General features: G+C 32.0%; 2 protein-coding genes across 3 annotated transcripts in view; one reads left to right on the top strand and one right to left on the bottom strand.

The window, feature by feature from the left end:
* Positions 1-222: 222 nt before the first annotated feature.
* On the bottom strand, positions 223-19,631 carry LOC129223392 (RNA polymerase II subunit A C-terminal domain phosphatase SSU72-like). Its single transcript, XM_054857983.1, has 5 exons — positions 19,426-19,631; positions 13,728-13,871; positions 13,085-13,224; positions 10,600-10,718; positions 223-4,720 (listed from the first exon to the last, which is right to left on the bottom strand). The coding sequence occupies exons 1-5, from the start codon at positions 19,500-19,502 to the stop codon at positions 4,619-4,621; spliced, it is 582 nt and encodes a 193-aa protein (XP_054713958.1). The 5' UTR covers positions 19,503-19,631; the 3' UTR covers positions 223-4,618.
* A 269-nt stretch (positions 19,632-19,900) lies between these two features.
* LOC129222360 (uncharacterized protein C1orf198 homolog) overlaps positions 19,901-27,994 on the top strand; it is a 34,219-nt gene continuing 26,125 nt past the window's right edge. The window contains exons 1-4 of one of the 2 annotated variants that reach the window (XM_054856855.1): positions 19,901-20,253; positions 22,668-22,718; positions 24,453-24,839; positions 27,188-27,309. In XM_054856855.1, coding sequence (XP_054712830.1) covers positions 19,915-20,253; positions 22,668-22,718; positions 24,453-24,839; positions 27,188-27,271 — 861 coding nt within the window. In that variant the 5' untranslated portion in view covers positions 19,901-19,914 and the 3' untranslated portion in view covers positions 27,272-27,309. Of the gene's footprint in view, positions 20,254-22,667; positions 22,719-24,452; positions 24,840-27,187; positions 27,310-27,994 lie in introns of those variants that run through there. The other variant, XM_054856856.1, reaches the window with a different exon arrangement.

The raw sequence follows: 27,994 nt of genomic DNA, 5'->3' as shown, positions 1-27,994 counted from the left end.
AGTTAAGTGAAAGAGCCACCAGACAAATATCTAGAACTACATGATCATACTAATTTCAGTACAAACTTAAGATCAAAATTGAAATAATTTTTACTAAGCTGTTCACATATATCACTTGTAGTTAGTCTCACAAGTTATATGGTTTTCCCCATGGAATGTGATAGCGCTATAAAACATGAACATGTTAAACAATGCATGATGTTAAGATTCAATAGAAAAAATCACAAGATGTTTTATTATCATTTTTAAAGGTACAGATCTTCTGCAAAAGATACAAAAATATTCCACACAGCAGAAATCGTTAGTAACATATGATGATGACACTTGTTATGAGTCTTCTAGTTTTGTCAACTCTTATTTAATAAAGGAATTACATTTCCCTTTTTGAGGCTTTAAAACAGCATGAAAAAAAATTGTGGAACAGCATTAATTTTTTTTTGTTGTTGTTGTTACTTGTATCCATGCTTTATTCTAAACAATTCATTACATGACTCAGTAAGTTGAATTTCTATAGATTATTTTCCTACCTTACCCCTTTGTGTTGGACTGGCAAAACAAACCTGACAACATAATTAATGCAAAGGATTTGCGTGCAAAGAAAACGAAGTTGGAAAGTTTAATCAACAGTATGCCATGAAGGTCTCTTTACAGTAAAAATGTTACAAGCCGGTTGGCAGTATAAAGTAAAAGAAAAACAAGTGAACAGGGCAAAGCAGAAACAGCAAGATAAATCTATTTGTCTTTCTGAACATTAATCCTTTACTAGAATGAATGTAACTTGGTACTCTGTCAAGCTGTTATTACAATTCAAGCACCCCCCGAAGAGGGCGCTTTAGGTACAGGTACATTAAATCAAAAGCTGCCCCCTATTATTTGACCCACAGAAGACTCGCTTTCTCCTGTAAAGAAAAAAATTGGAAGCAGCGATGCACCAATTACCATATTTTTATCAAATACCAAATAGTTGTTGAAAATTTTTTTACTGTAGTGTTTCAATTGAATGCCAATTTAAGATAGAAAATAAAAGACTACTTTTGAAATGTAAATGCGTTTCTATTTAACATTGCAAATTGTCTACACACATTAAGTATAATTATTAATTTTAAATAATTCATTCCAAAAGCAAAAACGAATTAATATAGCTAACGACTAATTTGGCTTGTGTTTATCTGCAATTCTGTATAAATGGATAATTAATTGCTTTTCTGATATGATTTGGAAAATGATGATCATGGAAACATGTTATCTCATACATAAATCATATCATTTCAAATTACAATTTATTCAAGTGTTTTCTTCAAGTACGTGATAAATAATTGTGTCATCATTAAAATTGAGGAATGAAATTCAAACATTACCAGGTATTTTTATTTTATCTCTTTAAAAGTGAAGGATTATTAAACTGATTACAATTATTAATTTTAGTTAGGTTGTTTTAAACAATATTTAATATTTCATACGGTGTAAAACTTTAAAAATTAAAGTGCTGCAAAATTTAATATAAAGGTGTTTCCCTTATTTAGCAACATATTTATGTAAAAAAATAGCAGTTGATACAAAGTAGTAGTAAATTGACTTCATACGTTTGTTACTTCTTTTAATAAAATGAGTTTTTCCCGTCTGGTAATTGTGTCATATTTGAATGAGTTTGTAATAGAAAGGATAATGTAATGTGTCATAAGATTCAACAAAAATTGAAAAGCAACAAAATTTAAATTAAACACTCAAGTGTTCCTCCTTACATCAAAAATACTTTGAATGTAACAAAATTAACAAACATTTAATTTTTTTTACAATTCGGTTGGTAAGTATGGAAGCATTCAGTTGAACGGAATATTCGGTTTTCCTGTCGAATATGCAGTATATCGAATACCAACTGAATATCCGGTGCCTCTCTAATTAAAAGTTGTTCAAAGAAAAAGTAATTTTTTGAACCTAGTATCAGCTGTGAACTGTGTGTGTTACAAGCATATTTTAAAACATATGGGATTTGTTTGAGAAATTTAACCCTTTTCTAACATAATCATTCAGTTGCTTTATTGAATGAGCTTGTCTACAAAACAAACTCAATGGATATTTTTATAGATGAATATTGTTATAAAATGTTGTAAAAAAGATTCACCAACTTTTCTTTGATTTCTTAAGTTGCATAAGTGTCAATATTTTGAGGGGATTGTAGGGAAAATTTCAATAAAAGAATGTTACAAAATATGAAACAGACACATCAATATTGACTGAGCATGTTTCACTTTCCTCAATCCTATTGACTTTCCTTCAAAATGGCAATGCACTGCAGTACATCCCTTGGGTTTTTTGGAAAGTCGGCGTTTATAACTAGTTGTTATTTGAAATGAGTTACACAAAACTAAAAAATGACCCCCCCCCCCACAAAAAAAGTAACCAGGAACCTAAACATGGATTTTTTTTTTTTTTTAAAGTCTGGTGGTTGTCCCAATGTTGTGTTGTTCCTACACTGCACAACATTCAACATGAATTTTTTTTAATGAAATGGTTGAATACCAATCTTGGTTTTACAAAACTTTAAAACTTCCAACAGAAGCTTCAGTGCCTTCTGCCTGCCTTTGAGACATAGAATTTTCATTTAAATCTATTCTTGAAAATATACAAAGGAAGATTTGCCAGCAAGACATTTACAAAGTATCTTCAGTAAAGATAGCAATTTTAAATAAAAACTGAACAGCACACTTTCATTTACACTAGAAAAATGTCCAGCACCATTATTTGTGACAAACAATTGAATACAAGTAATCCAATTATGAACCTAGACTAACTTGTAAACTAGGTAAGAAGTAATTCTAAGAAAAAATTAATTTAGAAGAAGTTTTAGAAAAAATTGCAACTTAAAAATAAAGAAAAACATACTTCCTTATTTAAATATTATATTCACGATTTTAATTCTTAACATAGCTCTTTTATTAAGCAGTGAAATCTAGATATTTTGATTCCTTGAAATATTTGCGCAGAAAACATGGGTCTAATTTAATCTTACTCTTGATAACGAAAAAATACCTTTGTGCTTGAAAATTGAATGAATGAATTACCAACGTTTTAATGCACAAAAATTGCAAATTACTACAGACAAGTGTTTCAGGGTTACAAGGAACCCCTTTTAAAATGCAAAGAAGTCTTAGCTTATGGATGAAAAGTCCTTTCCATGTATGACTTTTCACCCAAAAGCTCACACCTTTGCATTGAAAAAGGGATTCCTTGTAACCCTAAAACAAGTGTCTGCAGTAATTAACAATTTTTGTGCATTAATACGTTGGTAATTCATTCATTTAATTCATAGTCTTGATGTTTTGCAAAACAAGAAGCAATTTCCTAAAATATGCTTCAGTTGTCAATAATAGTTTTCCCAAGGCTGTCCAAAGGGCAAAACAACATGCACATGGCAGATTTACAACCAGAAATTCGCAAAGACAAGAAGGAGTTGGATTGATAAATTGGATAGCAGCGTCATAGCCAATCCAGTTCAATGCACGTGATCAAGAATGAAGAAAGAGCTACCCAAACGATTCAAGTCATTTAATTTACCACTCAACCATTTATTTTATTATGTAATCTTTTTATTTGGGATTTATTAGTGTGAATGCACCGTTTAAAAAAAAGGTCGTTAAATTTTAAAAGTATCAGCAGAAAAGTTTGCTGATGAAAGAGAAAAACCATGATATAAAATAGATTTTCAAAGAATTACTAGTTTTAAGTAGGTACTACTAAATTATTTACACATAAAATAAATAACACTGAAAATAACAAACCAATCTAAATTATCAATAGATACACAACTGATAAAGAATCATTAAAAAAAAACGAATAAAAATATCGGCATCAGTGACAAATTTACATATTTGGGGCCTGTGCTAATGCATATTTAGAGTCGAACTTTTCGACGATATTCTTTGTCAAACATTAAAATTTTTTCATGGGCAGTTTTGGATTCCTTTCGGGGCCCTGCGTAATTGCAACATTTGTGACATGGTAAATTCACCACTGTGTGTGTGATCAACATCACACATTGTTTACACAACTCACATGCTAAATAGAAGGGTTCCTTCTCCTCTCTTACAATAATCATTCTGAAATTAACATTTAATGAAATATAAAAAGGCTTCACCTGGCTCAACCGAACAACTAATGTTGCTTCAATGTTACAAATATATTAGTGATTTCTAAACTCAAACAGTTATATTTTTAAAAATTAAAAGTAACAAGATTAGTTATTGCTAAATATTCTGTTTACATTTTATTGGAAGTCTAGGGAAATAAATAGCAATATAAATAATTAAACATAGGTCCCAACTTATAACTTGAATCTAAACAGGAAAAAAAACCATGTCAATAAAAAAAAAATCTATCAAAGGCAGTTTTAACTTGAGCAATGAAACTTACGCGAAAAATTCTGAACTGACTTTAAAAAGCTCTAACCAAAGATTGGAATGACACATATATGATTCCTTAGGTTTTACAATTTTTTCTTTTAAAAAGAAGTACAGCATGGAAACCCCACATTAAATACGTCTGAACTTCAGCAAAAACATCATTGGAAGTCCTGGATGAAATTCCGAAGCTATTTTTATGTAAAATGAATTTTACCAGCTCAATAAAATTGCAAGGTATGTAATATGGGTCTTCGAGCTTTGGCTTCAAATATTTGCAATAGTTCATCAATATCATTATCCAAGTCATCTGAATCTACCATCTGAAATAATACATCATAATTTAGTTAATCAATGTATGTATTTATGATTTGAATGAACAAATTGTTGTCACAGAACTAGAAATAATAATAAAAAAAGCTTTTATACAGTAGAGGACCATTTATCCAAGATGTTTGGGACTCCAGATATCTAAATTTCCCAGCTTTCTGAATTACTAAAAATTGCTATTTGGCGATTGTTCATAAAATCGAAATAACTACACTAAATAGTAATGCATCGCAAAATATGAAGAAAAATTTTCAGAAATGCTCATAAATTTAGAGATATTAAACGAAAAAAAAGTTAAAAGCCTAAAAATTTAAAACATTCACAAGACCTTAAATCATAAAAAAATTAATAAATTCAGGGCAGTATTATGCAATGCTAAAAAGAAAGAAATTTTTTTTTCCATTCTTCCAGGTATAATGAAATAATTAACTGCTGACTAAGCTATATTTTAAAGAGATATTGTATCTTCATTAAAGATTTAAACTCACAAACAAGTAGACTAAAAAAATATTTTCCCTTTATTACAATTTAAAAAGAAAAAATCCAATTCCTGGCAGGGCTAACTACCCTATTAGCCCTCTCGTAAAAAGCCCACTGGAAGGGCCAAAATAACTTCTAAACTGTACATGCATAGGTGGATTTAGGACTGAGTTCCTGGGGGGGGGGGGGGGGGGGAGCAGGATTTTTTTTAGCAACATTTTTATTGCCCCCCACTTCCATGTTTTTGTCTGTTTCCTGTGATGCATAAGTGCATGCTTTATTTTTTTGTGTGCCGTTTTCATTAATGTGTGTTTTCATTCTGTCCTTTTTGAATTGACCTTAATAGAGGGAGCTGGTATCTAGAGAGTGACGCAGGGCTTCCTTTTAAGTGGGAAATAGAATATCTCCAATTTTAGGGGGCCGGGGGTTTCTCCCCCGGAGGAAATTTTGTAAAATGGATATAAAATTCTGCATTTTGAAGCCTTATAAAGGTTAACTGGATAGACATAGAAATTGATAACTAAATTATACAGTTGTACAGTATTGTTCAAACTTTGTAAGAAATGGCCATTTTAAGTTTGAAAGAAAAAATAAACTGTAGATTTCTCATTACAACAACCTTTTTTTAATTATAAGTAGTGCAGAAAACGAAAAGGAATAGAGGTGTATCATTTTTTTTCCCTGGCTAAACAGATTAACAATATGCAGTAGAAGTAATTGAGAGTTTAAGAACACTTTGCTTAGGATTTTCTAAGACTTATCTAATTATTTTCAAGGACTCTAGAATAAATAAAATTATTTAACGCACTTCATTTGTACTTTCCAGTCTCTGATATTTTAGTACTTTTGATTGTAAATTTTTACAGTCCTGTTCTAACTTTTTGAGAAATATCTATTTTAAAATTAAAAGAAAAAAGAAACCATAGATTTCTCAAGACAACAACTTTTCTTCAGTTGCAAGTGGGGCAGAAAAAGAAAAGAAATCGAAGTAGTGTGTATTTGTTTCCGTGCTAAACAGATAGACAATATGCAGAAGAAGTAAGATAAAAGCAATCAATACAAAAGAATTTCCAAAATACTGCATTCGGGATAGAATAAATAGCAAGAAATGAAACAATGAAGAAATGAGTCACAAAAATTTATTTCAAATAATTTTCATGTTACAAACGTGAGAATCATGATTTTTATATTTTTAATACAGGATGTGGCAAGGAGCTGAATTCGACATATTTTGGCATTCCTCCCCCTCTAACATTTGTTAGAAGTTTTAAAATTTAAGGTTTGTAGCCACACGTTTCCAAATATTCAAGGTTTTCAAGCACTTGAAAATGAAATTAGTTTTTTCAAGCAATTTCCATTTTTTAAGGAACGAATCATGAATTTTTTTTTGGGAGTTAGGGGCCCACTTCAAAGCAGGGGCCCTAAGCAATAGCTTGTTTTTCTTATAGGCAAATTCGGCCCTGTTTGTAATTCACTCTTACTAAGTGTATGCTGGGAGAAAAGTCAGCAAAAAAAATTGACCTGGTTCCGCTATCAAACAACACAGTATCACGCAGAATTACTGATTTGGCAAGTAATGTGGAGAAAGAACTTGTGAATAGAATAAAAGAGAATAATTTTACGATCCAGCTTGATGAGTCGACTGATGTAGCAAACGCTGCAATATTACTTGTCTATGTTAGGTATATTTTTAACGATACAATTAAAGAAGATGTACTATTTGCAAAACCTTTGAAAACCAACACAACTGGAGAAGCAATTTTCGAACTGGTCAACAGTTACTTTGAAGAAAATGGAATAGATTGGTCTTTGTGTGTGGGTGTGTGCACGGATGGTGCAAAATCAATGACAGGAAAATTTGTTGGCTTTGTGGTGCGAGTCAAGAAGATCAACGAGAAAATTGAATGGACTCATTGCTGCATTCATAGACAAGCATTAGCATGTAAGCGTATTCCCGCAGAATTATCCGCTACTTTGAGTGATGCGGTAAAAATTGTGAATTTCATAAAATCACGTGCCACAAACTGCCGTCTATGTAGTTTTAACTTTTTATTAATGTTTTGCACTTAATGATATTTTACAATTATATTTTTGTTTATTGAAATCCTGCAAATTCTTGCTTGATTTTTTGTAATTTTTACGAAAATTCATAAGTTTTTACGGTTAAAGGATTTTAACAATTTTACCAATCTTTGTTAGGTTTTTATAGTCTTTTATAAAATTTCAGCGAATTTTTTCAAAACTTTTGATGACTCGATTATTTAGATTTCAATAATGACAAGGACTGACTCACTTAGACTTAGATGATTATGACTTACCTTAATTTTTAAACAGTATTTATAAAGTAAGTAAAATTGTACTCCCCCTCTAAGTAAAAATATTCATTTAATCAAAACACTCAGATAAATGAAATTTATTCAGTTTGCAGTAATATTTATTTTCTCTCTCTCTCGCTTAAAAATAGAAATAAAAAGAGAAAGAGAGAGAGAAGGAGAAAAATGTTTTTTAGAATTTCTCAAAAGACCAATTAATCTACTAAGAACATAAATATTATGCACAAATATACTTGAAATGTGGACACAAATCATAACGAGTAGATCCTTCTGTTAGCGCGAATGGGGGAAGGGGGAGTTTTTTCCCCTTTGCTTTAGGTTCTAATTTGTTAAAATAATCGTCAATTATAAGTGTTGCAGCTTACAGTGACGGATCCAGCCGATTGTTTTGGGAGGGGCCATCCGAAATTTTTGAACAAACTCCCCAGGGCCGAATTTAGCTCCATGCCGCCCCTAGGCAAATTTGAAATCTGCCAGCCCCCCCCCCCTCCCCCTAAAAGAAGCAAAATATCCATGAATAAAAAAAACGTAAAAAAGTGTTCCCCAGATTTAAACTTTCAAACTTAAGAAAAAATGATGGCGTTTCACATTCTGAGGCGCCCCGATGAAGTGATCACAGTGACCTCCCAAAACATTTTTTATTCGGCAAATAAGATGATTGAAAAACATTTGACTTTCATAAGATGTGTGAAAAAATCATTATTAAATTAAGAGAATAAATTGTCTCTATGGAAAATGAAAGAATGCTAATATTTTATTTTCAAGAATAACAATTTAATTAAAAAAATGTGTATTATAATAGCAAATTTGCCGCCCTAGGCAGCTGCCTACTCTGCCTATTGGGAAATTGGGCCCTGATAACTCCTCAGAAATTTTATTAAAATGAAGTTTTAAAAACTCAATTTTCGGGTGTCGAGACATTAAGTGAGGAGGTGGATCTAGGAATCTCCCTCAAAAATGTTTCAAAATTTAAATTTCCGAGTAATTTTTGAAAATTAGGAAACTAAAAACGCATTTTGTCTATTTTTGATGATGTACGGAGAAAGATCAGGTTTCGGGTGCTGGCCCCAAAATTCTTTTTGAAAATAAAGCATAGAAACCAAAATATTCTGTCATTATACATTGAGAAGTTAGAAGAGGAGGGGTGCTCTTCTAACTCTTCAACTGTCCAGCCTAAAAATGCACCTTTAGGTAATGTTTGCTTACATTAAAAGAAGTGTGAAGGTGCTTAGAATCCTTCCTTCCTGCAAATATTTTGCCTCTGAGGCTATAAAAATTCGATTTTTTTGTGAGCTTCTCTAAAAAATCTCCTTTTAAAGCTCACGATATAAACTACGGAAGGAGGGGGTCCTATAAAAACTCGTTTGTAATTGAAGTCCCCAAAAAGCTTCATTTAAGTTGCTTTTAAGCAAGTTAAGTGATAAGGGCTGGATAAGCTAGTTTCTGTTGCCTTTTTTTCCAATTAAAAGACTTAAAATGCAATTTTTTATTACATATCAAGGCATTTGTGAAAGGGCATGGGAAAAGGGGATTCTCCTCCTAGTTTCGAAATTAGAGCCATAAAAATGAAAATTTAGGCTCTCTTTGGTCTTGTGAACAATAGGTATACTCTGAGAACCGCAGCATTTAGAGATTGTCCAAGTGTCTGTAGTTTGAATCAAGAAATGATGTAAAAGATGGAGAAAAATTTTGGAAATATAAGTTTTGTTTTGAGGATAGGGATATAATTTATCTCCCAATTAAGGCCTATACTTCTTTTTCAGTAAAATACATCTGTTAAATTTTATTATCTTTTCATAATATGTTTTTCTTTTTTTCCTTAAAAAATTCCTACAATCACAAGGCTTTGGGAGGGGCCATTGCCCCCTCTAGATCCGCCCCTGGCAGCTTAATGTATAGCTCGTTTAGCCTATATTTTCATTCATATATTTGCCCAAATGGTTTTTAGTCCAAAATAGTGAATTTAGACACATTTTCAGCACTCCAGTGACAGCTGTTCTATTTGTATTTAATGTTTGTTTCCACATTCTTTTTCTTTACTCCCATCAGAAAAGGACATTCGCTTTTCTCTTCATTTTCAATAAACTATTCAAAAAAGAAAAAGTCATGATTTTTTTGTTTTAAGATTTTAGAAGATGTATTATTACTATATAAAGTCCTCCCAAAACTGGGGGGCATTGCCCCCTCCCCTCTATAAATCCATCCATACCCTTCTAAACTCGTCAAAAAAGAAAAAATAATATATTTTTAAAAAATTTTGGAAGATGTGTTGTTACTACATAAAGTCCTAACAAAACTGGGGGGGGGGGGGGGGGGGCATTGCCCCCCCCCATAAATCCGCCCATGTGTACATGTTGAGATATTCCATTTAAAAATAATATTATGCTGACTTAGACATGGTTTGATGCTGCTAAATTGAAATAACCTCAGGCATAGCAAGAGAAAATTACATTCAGGTTGTGTAAGAGCTAAGTGTAAATTCAATCTTTCCTTCAAACTTTTACAAAGGGAAAAGGGGAACTCTGCCATTTCTGTCAATTGAAAACATGCCTTCCTTCGCTTGATATTATGTATAACTTTCAAGGATGCATTTAGACTTCACATTCCAGGGGACACCCGTACTTACCACTATTTGTGGTTCAACCAGTTGGATGGGACCCTGAAGACAGCTCTGATTTTTTGATCCAGACCAGAAGCCAAACAATCCCTAGTCCAGCATCCCCAGTGGTATTGAATCACTTGGAGCACTTTGTGATTACAAGCATATTTAACGTGTCCCAGTCACCATTAATGCACATGGAGGATCTTTGACTGGCTGGGATTGAACCCGGGACCCTTCAGTTAAGAGTCCGATGCCTTACTGATGAGGCCATCACGGCCCAGATGTATTCAGACTGCCCTTTCTTTGACCACAAACTTTGATATGACATAGGGTACTAAACTAAACCTTAATTTTATCAGTATATTGGCTAGTGTAGGGGTGCTGGTATACCATATGTTAGAAAATAACACTAAGAAAAGTTTGCTTTAAAATGTACATGAAAAGAAAAATATATTACCATTGTTACCATTTCACATATTAAAAATGCTCCAATTGTAGCCTCTTCATGATTATCTTGAACATCAATATTTATTATGTGTGCAGGAGAGATACCTTTTGGAGATCTGCTAGCTAATTCTATGAAATAACAAGAAAGATTAAATAAAGCATTAAAATCCTTTAACATTATTATAATTTTTTTTTAAAAATAAAAACTAGAACAATGAAACATATTAATGAAACATAATAATACAATATATATGCATAAATGCATATGTATATACATAATTGTACGTGTACAATTTTTCAAGAAAAGCAATTTAAAAAAAATTAGGATTTGAAATTGATAGGAAAAAATTAATTTTAACAAAAGTTTGCTTTAAATAGATTTTATTAGTCAAATTGTGAGGCATTTATACATTTAACAGCAAGAAATAAGAATTTAAAATCTGGGTGTCACTTTGATACCAGAAGCTTCTAGGTATTAAAAGAAAAAAAAATTAGAAGTTATTTTCAATAAATCTAATTTGTTTGAGGTCATAAAAAATTCCATTGAATAGAAATAATTCACATGCACAATAGCACAGTAATGTTTTTGCTACTGTGAAAGACGTAACCTGGTAATTATTAATATTTGCTGGGGCAGTGGTGTGGTGAAAATGTTTTTAATGAGAGGGTGGGGGGTGGGGTCATATGAAATTTTTTGAAATGAAAGGCCAAAAAGCGTAGTTTTAGGCCTTTGACTGTGAGTTCACACATATAACTTTATTGCCTCATGTGGGAGGGGCTTAAGACTCCCCCCCCCCAGCTATGCCACAGTGCCAGGGAATGTCAACATTCACAAAGCATAGACATGGATAAAAGTCCAAATATTTCCAATAAATCACTGGTGAATGTTGACCATTCTTCAATTAAGGTCTTTCACAGAAACACAGTTTAACCCCAATTTAACAATTGTCAAGGGACTAGAAAAAGTTATCATTAAAATAAGGATAGCCTTAAATTCAGGAGCAGAAACATTCAATGCTGTTAAATCCAGACCAGTGAAATGTATCATTAAATTGCGGAAATTGTTAAATTGGGTATTGTTAAATGGAAGTCATACTAAGACGAAAAAGGCTCTTGCGCTATTAAACCAAATACAACCAAGTCACCAAACCTTTTTGTTATTCTTTGTCATCAATTTGACATCACGATGAAAAACAGTGCAGCCTTCCTGGTTTGAAAGTAGCTACTTAAAAACATTCAATGACCCAAAAACTTTATTTGTCCCAGCAACTTATCTATTACTACTAATTTATAATAAATTAGGGTTTTTAATTCAAATTTTTTTGGCTTACACAAAGTCTGATGAAAGGAATAAAAAAAATGCAGTTTTTAAAATTTAACTTTTAGATAAAAAGGTTACAAGACATTTCTCTTCTTAATGCAGGAAAAAGTTTACAAAACTTATATCCTGGAAAAAGCAGTACAAATCTTTTTTTACGAAAATTTAAGAACTTTCCCTTTAAAAATGTAAGTTTTTTTTCTTTTTTGTTCACCCCCAACTAAGAAACATTCTGAAGACTTTCTCACGGAGCTGTACAGGCCCGGATCTATAAATTTTGGGCTGCAAAAAATCAGCAAGGCCCAGAATCGTCTGCTGGATTTCTGCATCACTAAGGGCCATGGGCCCTTCAATGTTGTGCTTTGTCCCCCCCCCCCCCCCGCATTGCTTGTTTCGGGGTCACAAGAAATAATTCAAACTAAGTGAGCTTATGGATGAAAAGACATTCTTACATTTGCTTTCATTTAGTTATAATTGCCAACATTTGTATTATATTTAAAAATTTTAAAAACATTTTCTTTTGCTGCATGCTTATACAATTGTCCCTGCCACTTTGGCGGCTTAACATTTATTCTATTTTTTTTTTCAAAGATAGTCATTAGCTTTTTTTATGCACTCATATTGAATCTTTCTTTAAAACAAAGGAGAGGAATTTCAAGAGTAACAAAAATATGGTTTTTAAGTATGATAAGTTCTTCCGATAGGCTGCAGTAGTCAGGGTTGTCGGATTTTAGCTGGGCCAAACAAGGCTGGTCGGCCCTTCTTGGATAAAATTGTTTTTTAAAAATGCCAAGTTTTATTAGAAAAAGCTGGCTTTTTTAAGAAAATTTTTTGGCGGTATTTTTATTTCAGTTTAACCAACATAAAAGTTACATTTTATATCCTCAATGCCATTGCTACTGCATTACCAAAGTCCATGAAACAAGAATACAGTTGTCAAATAACATTCTATACATATAAAATCATTATTTAACAATCTAACAGAGATATGTATATTTTTTTGGTATTCTATTCTGATACTAAGTTTTTCATTTTCTATGTTAAACTGTGACAAATTTAAAAGGACTAATTTATACTTTTCAAAAAATTCCTGAAAAAAAAGGGAAGAAAAGAAAAAAGAGAAAATTTCTTCTTGAGATCAAGATATCAATTTTAAAAATAGAGAACAAATACTAACCTTCAACAACTTGATCATAAACACGTTCTTCAACAGTAAAAATTACATCAAATACTTCATAACATGATTGGAACCTTTCAGGGTGTGATTTAATTCTTCTGTTACGATCTAACATATGTAGTAATCCATTCTGTGTATATCTAAATTTTATTGTTAAGATTAAAACACAACTCTAGGATTGTTGTACATGTAACACATTAAATTAATGCTTCTAAACAGATGTCAAATTTTAAAATATATTAGTTTGCTGAATTTTTCATAAGTACAACATAATATCAATATATTAAAATTTTGAACTGCACAATGAATTTAAAATAATGAACTTTAAAGCATGAAATAACTTCTCTAAGCTTCATGTCGATTTAAAGCCCCCAGTTTCAGAACCTCTTGTGTGCCTTTTTTTTTTTTTTTGCTTTAGAGTGTATAATAAAATATTTTAAGCTTTTTTAAAGCTAATAAAAATGTTATTCTAAAATTTTAAAAGCTATTTAACAATAAACAAACTATTTATTCATTTCATAACAGTTGCAGTTGTTTGTTTTCACTTAGTTTTAAAAGGGATTACGGGAATTAAAAAAAAAGCAAATATGAGACAAAGTTCTACAACTACAATAGGATTATCAAACAGAATTAAAAAGGATACAAGGCTTTGTCTTTATTAAGAAGATCTTGATACATTTCTTCATAAGATACACTAAAATCATAGATATTAGGTCTATCAGGAGCAGGTCCGGGTAATTTTACTTGATTTCCAGAACCAAAAGAACGTACATTAAACCCTTTTTTGCTAAAATGTAAATATATATTTAGTTTTGAAATCTTCATCTAAATGTTATGCATTTGAATTTTAGTGAAAACACTCTTATAATTTCTATATTAATTTAAAATACTAGACTGCTGTGCTAAGCACAAATGTCGTATCTGCACTTTTTGTCAAAATTGAGTTATTGTCACCAGGTGGTTTTTTGTCACATATTTTACCCTAATACAACGTTTCATAGTCATTTGTCGACGGGAAACAATTTTTAAAAAATTCTGAAAAAGTTTCATCTGAATCAAATACATGGAGACGTACAACTTTAAACGGAAATTTCTCATTTTGAACTCAGCTCCAGATACCACTTAAGCGCTTAGCATGGCAGTAAAGCTAAATATTTTATATCTGCATTTAATTATCTTTTGCCTCAATATCTTCATAACGTCGCCTCAGAGCAACAATAACACATCTTAGTGTTATTTCTGAGATTAGACATCTTACCCTTACTCTGAGGCAACGACATGATTCGAATTAATATTGTTTAAAGATCTTTAATACAGACAAATAAGGGCCACTTCAGAGTAAGTGGTCATATTGTCTCTCACATGACAACTCATATATTACATTAAAAATCATAAATGCAACAGGAAATTCTTTAAATTTTTGTGCTTAAGATATCAAACCAATGTGTGATTTCTTAAGCAAAACTTTCATCTATTACTTTTCAAAATGATTACTTTTTAATAAAATATATGAGATTTAATGTGTAGGACAAATTGGAGGCTTTTTGTGGACTGGCCTAAACCATTTTTTTTCTTCAATGGTTTAAATCATTATTTGTCTACAAACAAGATACATTTTTTTTTAAAGTGGAACCTTAGTTTTTAGAATCTAAAATTTGTTTCATTATTGCTCAATGAATAGATCAAAAACATTAATTAATTCATGCAGCAAATTACAAAAGATCGACTTTTGATGACCCGCACGTGACACATTCAAAGAAATTAAATTTTAAAAAACAAAAATTTTTGATACAAAAATAACTGTGTCAGGCCATTTCTTGGTATCAAATGTGTGGATTAGAAAACATATGCTTATTCCTGTTTAGTAAAAATTTTGATGTTTAATAAAAAAGGCTGTTGAGTTTATAGTCTGATTGTCCCACATGTGACGGTGAAAATAGGGGCACTATGAAATCAAAGGTCTTGACTGCATTATATACAAATTATGATTTTCAATTTTAAATGGAGAAATTTTGCTAATACAGTAGAGTTACTTTAATCTGTGGTAGGTACTGAAGAAAGTAAAATACAAAAATTACAAAGGAGTTAACCGGTAAAGAAATGAGGCTATATGACTGGAGAAATAAAATATGAAAAAAATGGAATGTCAGAGATCTACCACCCAATGAATGCTTTAAGAGCAAAATGATTATTAAAAAAAAAAAAAAAAAAAAAAAAAATTACTCTTTATATGGTTTTCTGAAATTTCAAGTACATTTTTATATTTACAAATCTGGTTGCACATGTTTTTTTCCGCAGTTTTGTCTCCCTTTTGGTGGTATATAAAAATTTTAGTTTCTCTTCAATGTTATTATAGCCTGCAGAATATGATTTGATGTTGGTCCCGATCAACTAGGATTATTGAGGTTTAACTAAAAAAATATAGGTACACTGTTTCCTGAATGAGAAAAATTATTTGAATCTAAGATGGCTATTCAAAGTGCTAAAGAATGAAATGCACTTACATCTTTTTAAGCCATCATGTAGTACCTTAAAAAAATTATTTCAATTCTAAAACTAATCTCCAAAATTGCTTTCGACATTTTAACTACAATTTACTGTGTTTTGTAAGAACCTGAAAAGTACTTCACCAGGGTCAAAACTAGCAGTCAAATTCATTATTTTATTCAAAGAAAAAACAAAAACATTTAATAATTATAGTGAAGTATAAGATTTGAAGGTATTTATTTCAGATTTTTGGAACTGCCTTAGCTGCAAACAAGTCAAGATCTCCCCCAAGCATTCTTTTAAAAAACCCTCCTTCCCCTATTTTCATCTAGGAATGGGGGGAAAATAAACGCACATTTTCATTTTTACTACCCAAAATTTAATAAAATAATGAAAGAAGGTAGTCCAATCCACTTGTGGATATTTTGCTGGAAATTCAAGCTTATATGATTAGCCAGGCAACATGAGAGGAGGAAGTTTAAAATTAGCCCTCCCTTCAGAACAAGGAATGGCTCCAGGGTCGGGCAATCTGGGCATCTGTCAAGACCTCGCTGTAACAAGGTCGAGTTTTCCCCACAACGATTTAGTATTGCTTCTTCACTTAGACTTAGGTAACAAAAAATCCTCCAAGTGCTATAATCCTCCTATAAATAATAGCCAACGATTTAGTAATCTGCAAGTTTCAACAATGAAACTCGTTCCATGGCATGATAATTTGATAATATGTTTTGGTAATGTTTAACATGCAGCAAAAGACTTTATTGTGACAAGGCTGAACTCAATCCGGTAACTTAACTGTTTTACTGGTATGAGTCATTTTAGGGGAATGTAATATAAAAAAAGTGGTTGAAAACTAACGTAATCCACTGGAGTTTAGGCAGGAGCAGATACAGAAAATTCTTTTGGAGGGGGCCCGGGAAATTGAATAACACTCCCCCCTCTCATGCACTGTTTTACAACAAATTTTTCACAACTTAATTTTTGAATTTTTTTTAGATCTAAATAAAAACTAAAATCTTTATGTCATCTAAATAAATAACAGAAACTGAAAGAAGAAAAAAAATCTGTCTTTAACTCTAAACCGTAGGGGAAAAAATTCTGGGCACCCTCCCCCTAAATTTTCCCATATGGGTGCCCATGACCTTATTTGAGTTGGTTTTTATAAATTAATTTAGATTTTACCTATAAAATATTATACAATTAAGAAAATCATAGCTTCGTAACATATAAGATTTATTGAAGAATTCCGAAACTATTTCCGTGCAAATTTCAAAGCAGTTGCTGATTTGTTTTTAAAACAATGATACAGTTTATATAACATATTGATACTACATGTCGTTTCCATTAATATCATTGTTTTACCTAGAAACTACCACAAGATTTCTTTCATTTTTATAAGCCGAGAAAGAAATCTATTTTTTTTTGTAAAAAGTTTACTGGATCAAAATGACTCTTGTAAGGTACTACTATACACTTATTATAGGGGTGCCCACCCCCCTAAGGGCAAGGACACACCCCCTTCATGTCACCCCCCATAAGAAAAATACCCCTCAAACTCCCCCCTAAAAATTTCAATGGTGCAATCTGCACCACAACCCATCCTAGGTGGGCTCCCTTGCTTATTGAAAAATGTTAATTACTGGTTCTATCAGAGAAGAACTAATGGATGAACAGCAACATTACGTTCCCTTGGATTCCAAACTAGTGAGTTAAATGTATTCTGCCACTCCGGCCCTTGACTCCAGTATTACTTCTTTAGCAAACAAAAATGTTTTCATTCAAAATATGCTATGTGTTTTGTGTTCTTTTTGATTATAAAAAAAATTAAAAATAATACATAAAATAGTTAAATTAATTAATCCTTTGGGGGGGGGGCCTAAAATCTGCTACTGAGATTAGGACTAATCCACCGGAGTTAAGGTTTAAATTTTAATTATTAAATATCACCAAACCGGCAATTACTTTGTTCAAATGGAGAAGAGTAGAAGCAATTTTCATCCGTCATGCCTTGACGGGGGACTTTCTAGTCAGAAATAACTTAAAAATGAAATTTTTGGCATTTGGCCATTTTTAAATACCAAGCTTGATCTAGTTCAAGGCTTCAATATTGAGAGCAGGGCCCTTTAGAAGCAGGAGGAGACAGGGACGAATCTCAAAATTTTTTTGAGTCAGGGCGGATACTGCTTATGAACCATTTTTTAATGCTTTGTTTTTTAAACGGCCTGTTAGAAAATGCTGAAGCAATATTTTGTATTATGATTGGTGGGCATGATTCTCAGAATAGCCAACTGTTTAAGATTGGTATTCAAGACTCTCTTGCATGCTCTCTATTTGACTTAGTTGTGAATTTCAAGAACATTGACAAATCTGTACCTCAGAGCCAGAAGAAAGGAAGTCACACTGATAATTTTACAAGGTGAGAAAAAAATCTTCTTTTCTGGCACGTGCAAAGGATAGGACGCATGCTCTTTTAACTCTGGTAAAAAATTAAAAGGATTTTTTAAAAAAGAGTTATTTTCACATGGCTTGATGCAGAATAGGTTTCTGCATACAATGCACTAATAAACGGGACATCCCAATCTTTTGATGTACGTCCTTCTGGCTCTGAGGAACAAATGCTCTGCTATAACTGCTTTGGATTCTGCAACTCTAGCATTTCTATAAATAAATCCAATTTATTAAAAACTGGAATTTGTGATAAAAGAAAAATGCAAACATGATCTGAAAAAAGTCAAGAGTGTAACAATGCCCTTGAACATGATTTTAGGACAGAATTTCTACTTAAATTACCTAGATTTTACCAGGGTACAAAATATGTCTGAACATCTAAAGGAAACTTAAAAAAAAATTCTTTAGAGCAATTTATTTTATCAAATGTTTTGATGTCATACAGGGTTATCTTACTGCATTTTTCAAAAATTAAGGACATTTTACCTATAAATTTGATTAAAAAAATAACTATGTCAATTAGACTCTTTTTATACAAGAAATTTAATAACTTAAATTGATTAGGCATATTGAACATACTTAACATTGAACACAGCTTTAAGTTTCTCCATACAATAACTCTTTAAACAAGACACAACTATAGTTAGGGAAAATTTAAAGCAAAAATTTTGCTTTGGGGAAATTTTAAGCCTAAAAAGGTATTTATGTTTTCACGCCATCGCAGCTACAGATTTGGCGGTTTTTCTCTCGTTACCAAAACAAGGTAACAAGGATCCAAAAGATATTTGTGTGTGCGTGCGAACAAATGCCTCAAAAGATTGCTCTTATTGGCGCAACTTCTGCTGTGGTGGCGATAATACGCAAGTGTCCCCAAAAATTTTCTGCAGCCCTAGATTTTACTTTTCCAATGCAAGTTCCTTTCAGTAGGTTTACACCACACTGCTTGATTTGAGGAAAATCTCAAAAATATTTCTCTGAAACTTTCCTATTAGCAAATTATTAAAATCACTGTTTATAAGTGCGGTGTATATGAGAAGGAGGGGAGAGTGTTCAATCATCGATGATGAAATAGGTCAAATCAATCAAGAATTCATTTATGCATCAAAATCAAAGAAATGTGAGCATTCTGTCTCCTTTTCCTGCTTTTTTGGAGCTTGGGTGTCCAATTAAGGGGGTAGAGGGGAGCTCGGCATCCTAGCACCTCAAATTCACTGTTTACGCGCCAAGAACTACAATAAAAAATTTTACCACTTGGTAGTCTACACATATCAACTGATTGTAGGATTTAAAATTTGAAAAGAAAAAAAAACTTTAAAATGTATCTACAGTTAGTATTGATTTCACTATGAATCCAAAAGATGACATTTTTTTCAAATGCACAGTGAAATACCATGTACGTCAACTACCTTAAAAAAGCATGAGCTTCCATGCTTCTATTTTGGTTACTAGAGCAAACAACTGCAACTTTTAAATCTTGTGGCATTTTGAATGATTGAATAAAAAAATTATAAAAGTTATCGGATCGGAGCTCAAATCATTCTAACTGGAAAATATTATTTGTTAAATGAATATAATTCACGTAAACAAAATTTTTATTCGTTGCAGACCGACTTTCGTCAATCTAAATACGGTTACAGGGAAAAGTTATATTTTTATATGTGAAGCACAAAACTTTCTATTGAGTTATATAATGAAATTTCAAATGAATTTCAATCCTATTTTCTTCACTCAATTCTATGATATGGATTCCTGCATTCTTTTTACTTCTCCAAGTGAGCATTTTTCGTCATTCTGAAAGTGGGATCGTTTTCAGCCTTGAATTTTAATTATATTCAACTACTACTACTACTAAAGCTGTCAGTTTACGTAAATAAAGGAAAATTGGATGCTAGCTAATGCTTTATAAGTATAGAATATTGAATTTAAAATATAAAACAATGTCAAACACCGTGAGAGAAAAGCTTGAAGCATATTTTGCTTCGTTAAATTCAACTAGCAATCGAATGATGGCTGATATTCAAAGCTCAAGGGAAGAAAATCACCAAAACTGGGAAAATTTGACACCTGAAGAGCAGTCTGAAATCTTGTGGAAATCCTTAGTAAAACCTGATGCTTTAAAGAAGTATTCCAATGTCCCACCAAAACCTTTAGATGTTGAATACTTTCCCATTTTACGTATTAAATCTGGAGATAAAATAATTATGGATGACGATGCTTCGTCTGCTAAGTCATTCGTATGTATATATTTCGTTTTTTTTTTTTTTTTTTTTTTCCGAATATGATGTATTAAATATAATAAAAAATATTTGACCTAAAGACGAGATATAGCTACATCATTTAGCTCACTTCAGCTTAATTTTGCGTCCTCTCAGACACTAGCTGACTGCTGTTGAGCAGAATTAGCGATCCATTCATATTCTCAGTTCTTTGACCTCCATCAAGCTCCTGTTTTATCTAAACAAAAATCGTAGGAAAGTAATTTGAAAGTTTGAGTCGGACACGTTAAGTTTTTGAGCCGAGCAGAAGTACTTGATATAAATGTTCCCATCTAAAACAGACAAAACTAAATTAATGTTGCATGAAATGCTGCTCAATACCATCTGTCTCCAAGGTGGTTATTGAGCAGCGGTTCATTTAATATTTTTATGAGGAAAATATACAGGAAGAATAGTTTTCAAATTAGTTTTGTAAAAGTTAGATTTAAAAAAAAAAAAAAAAACTTAGCTTCTTATAAAAATTAAAATATTTCTTTCAATATTTTCTCTGTTATGCATGATGCTAGAATTCAGACATGTGCAGTCCGCCTATGAGTTGCTCAACTAAGATCTCCCATGCACATTTCTTCCATCTGGCAAACAGCAAACCAGGAGGATTGGACAAGGCTAATTCAAGCAGAAACATGAATGAATGGTTGTTGCCACGACAACCAGCATCACCCTAGCTTCTATCCAGTGAAAGGAAACTGATGAAAAAGCACGTTTTACAGTGCCAGTTGCGCCAATCTACTTGGTTTGCTTGGGAGGACCACACGTCACTGCTAGAATATTATTTACAATCAACTCGCGATAACTCAAAAATATTCTTTTATTTCAAAGTTTTCATCCAGTCCCATAACTTTTGGGATAGCTTTAGGAACTTACCATGATTCGAAGGTTTTACCTAGTTCCTTGGGACTTAGAGTTATTGAGAGTTGACTGTATAAATTAATAGTATTAAATAATAAAGAGCAGTCCATTGTTCCCCTAGGTTCAACAAGTCCGCTGCTCTCTATAGTCCCATGAATAAAAACTTTTGAAGTAGAATTTTGCAAATTTAATTTTAGTAAAATAATAAGAGTTATTATTTTTTTATGGATGAAATTTTCGAAAGAGTAAAAGGGTCATTCTTCAAAAAGTGTAATTTTTTGTCACATGCTTTTTACAGTAAAACCTTTAAGAAACAATTCATTTAACAATGATTTTTAATTTCATCAAAAATATATCTATTTAAACTTGCCAACAATTTTTTAATAATTTTTTTTTTAGTATATTTTTGGTTCACAACATTTGAATTTTCACCTCCATGGCATGTTACACACCTTGTGTGACTGTTTATGTTGTTTAATAAATTGTTTGATTAAAAGTATATACTTATATATTGATTATTTCTTTCACAAGTGTCTCAAATACTAATTGTTTACGTATAGTAATTTTTTAAATATTTTGTTTTAGTTTGTTTTAATAGGACAAGGAGTCATGTCACACAATAAATTCTCCCCACCGTTACCTACACACAAAATGCCATTCTGCATTAACACGTGGCAGTAATGACATCAAATTTTATTTTCTACGATACGTGGGAGCCCCCTTGTTTATTTTTAGTCGTAGTTGAAGTTGGGAGATTTTTGTCGAAAAACAAGAAGATACATTTTGCTTTAAAAACTTAGTATGGTTATTCTGACTTCTCACCTCCTAGAACTTAAATTTCAGGGATGTAAATTAATGTAAAAAAAGAAGTGAAAGCATTTTCATATGCTTAACATGTGCAGATTGTAGCAACAAAGAAAAAAAAATTCCCTGAAAAATGTATCTATTAGGCCTACATTAATGGAAAATTCCTCACCTCCGTGACAGACCGTATCAATGTCATTATTTCTGAGGTGAAAATAAATGACGGAGGGGAAATACATCAATTATAGGCAGTCTACCAAAGTTATAACTTGTCAGTATATCCTCAAATTTACTTAATACTATTTTTTAACATACATTTGAAACTACTAATTAAGTCATACTTTAATTAAAAGAGCTTAATACTATACTCCCTCTAATCATTAAAATAGTTGATTGTTTGCACAATTAAACAAAATTACTGCTTTGATATTAAATTGGCCTCAATTTTTAGATATTAAAAGTTTCTTTCTTTTTTTATTTCCGTGAACAAGGCATTTTTTATTTTTTTTATTTATGCGTAAAATAATTGAAACTTAGCTGGACCATTGTTTATGGTTATTTCTAGTAGGTAACACTTTCATCTAAGAATGAAAAAAAAAAGACAACAAAAGGTTTCGAAATTGAAAAATATTTGCGTTCAAAAGTTACGTTTTCTGCAGATTGATCCAAAAATAATTTTTAGCAAATGTGTTATTTTACTTTGATCCTTTCTGTTGCAGGGTTGCTCATGGCGTGATGAACATTCATCACCTTTTCGCTGGGAAACGCAGGTAATGAAAATAAAATTTCAAAATTTTTTTGAATTATCAGTCAAAAAATAATTTACTTGCTTTGGTTTTTACTGATACATTATCAATAGTTATCAATACTGAAAGAAAGGTATGATTAAAAATTTCTTGACAAAGTCTTTTTCTATGAAGAGAGAACATTTCCCGGCTTATTGACCGTTGTCTAAAGGGAAAAAAAGATATACCCCCCACCCCCCACATAAAACCGGAAATGTTCTCTCTTCATATTGACTCCGACCATGAAAGCCTTAAGCAGTTTTTAAAATCGTTTTCTGGTTACCTGCCTATAAGGCGCAAATTCGCTGTTTAGAACTTCCATATTACATTATAAATTTTCAATGCCTATTTGAACATATTAAAAGTCCTATTTTGTACTTTTTTTAACTTCCTGTGTTTATCAAAGTCCCACATGTTAATTCCATTATTGTGATGCTTTTCCATATCTTAGACGCATGTGTACTTCATGTCATGCAATGATGAAGTTCCTTTTCCTTTACAGTTAGCCACCCATTCTAACATCATGAAATGTAAATCTTGAATGCTGTAGAAATGCAACTGGTTATACAAAGCTTTGCCAGATGATTTCCACTGTGAATATAATTTTCTCTCTTTGAGTTATCATCCTTTTAGTTTTTTGACCAGTTGCATAGGCTGTCTGCTGCTCTTGTACAGATCTAGATTAAATGTAAAGCTGTCTGTGAACTCAAATTAATTTTTAAAAAATTTTTTGAAAAAAAAAAGGGGGGGGGGGGGTCTCTTGAATCCCACATTGCCGTCAACAGCAAAAATATAAAGTTATATCTAAGTGGAGAGCCACTACCATGAAACAAGCTTGGCTGCTTATCATAATTAACAAATAAATGTATACGTTTCATGTGTACCAAGCTACTGCCAAACAATCAATAAGAGCAAGACATGTTATGTTGCAGATAGAAAATTGGACAAAGAAATGTTTCATGAAAATGTTAAAACTAATGTAATTTCACTAGCCAACTGAATATGAACTTCGTACTATTTTGATCTACTAAATTACTCCACATAAATTGTTGTACTGTAGAACGCAGCACGCAAAGGTTGCGCTGTTAGCGGGGGCATGCACAGAAATTTTGCAGCCAGTCACAAATGACTTTTCCAGGTCCCCCTCCATATTGTTTGCCTCTATATTTTGCGCCCAGTTAAAAAAATTTTGAGCCTCCTTCAGGCTCAGGCCAACAGGTGTCCCTTCTTCCCCCCTGTGCTCGCCCCTGGCTATCAGCACAATGAGAGTCTTAATGCTTTCAGAACAATTAAGGTAGTTTGAATTATTAGTATTCTCTCTGTGCACATAATTTCAGCTACACTTAGCAACTACATTATAGGAGACTATTCGAATTAGACCTTGGTGGGCTTTGGTCAGCTCAGTTGAGTTAACACCCCTACTGGGAAAATATTTGCAGTGAAACTTGCATCTCATTGATATGTACAGAAGTAAAACTCCTGTTTTTATTTTACTTACTATTATTATTTTTTTTATTGCTTGAAGAACTTAAAGCTTATTTTCAGGCAATTCAAGAGCAGTCTGTGCCATGAACTCTCTTTCATGCATTCTTGAAATTTAATCTACTCTTTTATATCATTTTTTTTCCTAAGTATATTTTTTGCATTGCAAGCTTTTCATTGCTTAGATAAATTATATAAGCAATTTAAATTTGCAAACCTTTTTTTGTTCGTTTTTAGAGTCAATTAGATTTACGGATATCTGGTGTTGATCCGGTTCCTGAGAAACCTTGTACCCTTCAGAGAGAATCAACTGAAAAACCAGAATTGAAGAAAGAGGAAGAAGTGAAAAGGCCTGCACCCCTAAAACGGCCAGAGGTACCACCCCCTCCTGTCCCTCCTCATGCAAGTTCACCTCCAGTTCCTCCCCATGCAGAGATGCCATTGTACGCTAAAGTAGTTAAACGTAAGTCTTGCTCAAAGACATTAACTCTCGGTGAAGCAAAAGCTATTCAACGCAGACTTGCTGAAGAGGAAATGAAACCAGCTGTACCCCCAAGGAGGTCTCTGGAATTAAGAAGTGAACTAGATCTTTCTAAATACAGAATACAAGATATTGACATTGATGTAAGTATACTTCTGCGCCTTAGCATAACTCATATTACTGTGTAGTAAATGTTTTGTGCAGTTAAAGAGTTTTATAGATGAAAATAGGCTTAGTTAAAGTGAAATATTTTGCATGTATTATATGATAACTATAATAAATCAACCACTATAAAATAGTAACCGACTTATCAGCAACATTTTTATGCACTCAAGCAGGCCCAGCTATTACTTTAATATATTTTTGGTTCACAGCATGTGAAGTCTCACCTCCGTGGCATGTCACACGTGTGACTGTTTGGTGCTTAATAACTTGTTTAATTAACAGTATTTATTTATTTATTTATTATTTCTTTCACAAGTGTCTCAAATACTAATTTTTAAAGTATATTTTATTTTTTAATATTATGTTTTAGTTTGTTTTAGTAAGATAAAGAAGTATGTGACACAATAAATTCTCACCTGCATTACCCAAACACAAACTGCCATTTTTCATTAACATTTCCTTTTATTTATTTGCAGCCATAAAGAAGTTGTGAGATTTTTTTTTGAAAATTAAGAAGATAGATTTTAAAAATCAAGTGTGGTTATTGGGAATTCTCAGCTCTGTGAACTTGAATTTCAAGGACCTAAATTAATATAAAAAAGAAGTGCACATGTTTTCATATACTTAACATGTGCAAATTGTAGCAACAAAGAAAAAATTACTTTCGCTAAAAAATGTATCATTAGGCCTATATTAGTGGAAAATTCCTCACCTCTATGATCGACCTTATTAATGTCATATTTCTGAGGTGAGAATAAATGATAGAAGGGAAATACATCAATTTTAAACAGTATTCCAAAATTATAAATTACCATTATATGCTCAAATGTACTAACTTGGAAATATATTAATACTATAAAATTTTTAACATAAATTCAAACTAAAAGGATAACTAAAATTTAAGCCATACTTTAACAATGAGAGCTTAATATTAGATTCACATTAGTTATTAAAATAGCTCATTTTTTGCACAATCAATTAACAAAATTGCTTCTTTTTTATTCAATTGGCCTCTATTTTCAAACACTAGAATTTTTTTTCTTTATTATTATTTTTTTTATTTATGAGTAAAATGATTGGAATTCAGCTGGGACTGTTTATGGTTCTAGTTGGTAACACATTCATGTAAGAATAAAAATAAAGAAAACAAAAGGTTATAAAATATTTTCGTTCAAAAGTTACACATTCTGGAGAATGACTCTTGCATGTACTTCCTTACGGCAACAAAATCTTTTTGAATTTCTGGCTTGACATTCATTAATGTCACACTTCTAATATTTATATGCATAGGAAGGGCAACAGGGAACACCCGTCAGTCAGTTGTTTCAAGGAAATAGAATAATAATGCTATTTAATGGTCACTGAAGTATATTTTTCGAATTGTACGCTTTTGTACAAAAATCCATAATTCAATCGAAAGTTTGAGACATTGCAAAAAATAGTTTAACTTTTTTTTTTTGTTAACGGCAACAATTAATTGTCCAACAAAACATTCTATAGTTGCAGCAAATCTAACCTGCCAGCATTGTAATCGTGTGCTTAGGATTTGCTTAGCCTTCATAATGCTACCAGGTTCAGTTTGCCCCAACCAGGGAAAACCCACCACTAGGGGTTTGCCTCACTAAGGAAAAAAGTAAGGTGGGATCTTCCACCCTGACCCAAATTTTAAATGGGATTATAAAAATTCGGTACTTTATTTTCTTCAAATTTTTGCTAGAACAGTTTAAATATGTATTTACTTAGGCAACGTATTTGCATATCATGTAGAACAAAACTTATTTAATGAGCATAACATTGAAAGGGAACGTTACATTTGTTTGCTAGAATAAATGTGTACCTTATTATTTCACAGATTTTAACTATTTTTTTAAAGAAAAATTAACATTACAATCACTTAATTTTTGCTACATAGACAAGATTCTTTTTTAAATCAATCTTATATTAACCCATTCTTTGTCCCGGCCGATACAGGATCGGCCGTGCAGTTTGTGTTAATACTGCCCCGGCCGATTAAGGCTCGTCTCAAGAAAATGGTTCCTAACTGCCTTCGACGAACCTGTGTCGTCACGGCGTTTCTAGCAGAATATGTGTCGGCGATCCTTCCAGGGGCAGAACCCTGTTATTACGCTTCTCTGTTGGGTTCTGGTGCTTTTAAGGGAGCGGTAATCAAGCTCTTTTCCTTAGACAAAAGGGATGTAACTTATAGTATTTCACGAAACTTGTTGTAATTTATTTTATTTTACTAAGATATTAACCTTTCAAGTACTCCTGGATGGGACACATATAATGCTTCAAATAATCAGGCACTTTATTTTTATCTTTTCAGCTTTTCGTGGAAGCTTTGTTTCTTAGCATTCTGGCATTTGAACTCCTGATGAATAAGTGTGAAAATATTTCCTTACACATTTAACAATATTTCTATTCCTGAATAAAGCAAATAAACAGAAATATTTTTTTCTTGTTATCAAAAATCCACCTTCTTACACAAGCATCCTTCACTAAATCTTACTACTATTATATATGCGAAAGTTTGTTTGTATGGATGTTTGTTACTCTTTCACCAAAAACTACTGAATGGATTTTGATGAAACTTTACAATAATATAGCTCATGCATCAGAATAACACATAGGGTAGTTTTTGTTCCATTATGGGGGGGGGGGCAAAACCCTCTTAGGGGGGCAATAAAACACAATTTTCGTATAAATTCTCTAATATGGGGATGAAAAAATACTTGCACATATTAACATTATATGTCCATGGAAAGCTCTGATTTTTCTGCTGAAGATGGCACCTGTTCGAAATTTCTAAGTAGAATGAAAAACGATTGATGAGCTTTTTAGTTCCATGTTCGAAGGCTTTCCTCAACTCAATACAATATTTAGTGTATCATCTCAACTCCCTGTCGATAGCGACTATTGTTGTATTGTTGACTATCTTTGCTTTTCGTGACTGTTCAAGGCTTTTCTCAAGTCAAATCTTAAAGTAAGATTTTTACACAAGATTGGCAAATAATATATGGATTTGGTTGATTATTTTCCATTTTAATGCAACTTTGAGGCAATAGGCTGTGGGACGAAGGCATAAAAGATGCTTAAAAACATGGTTTCGTTTGCCAACTTCGGGGACTACGAA

This window comes from Uloborus diversus, chromosome 5, assembly GCF_026930045.1.
Source record: "Uloborus diversus isolate 005 chromosome 5, Udiv.v.3.1, whole genome shotgun sequence".
Classification (NCBI taxonomy): Eukaryota; Metazoa; Arthropoda; class Arachnida; order Araneae; family Uloboridae; genus Uloborus; species Uloborus diversus.
Note: the sequence above shows the minus strand (reverse complement) of the source record. Positions and strands in the feature narration are given on the sequence as shown.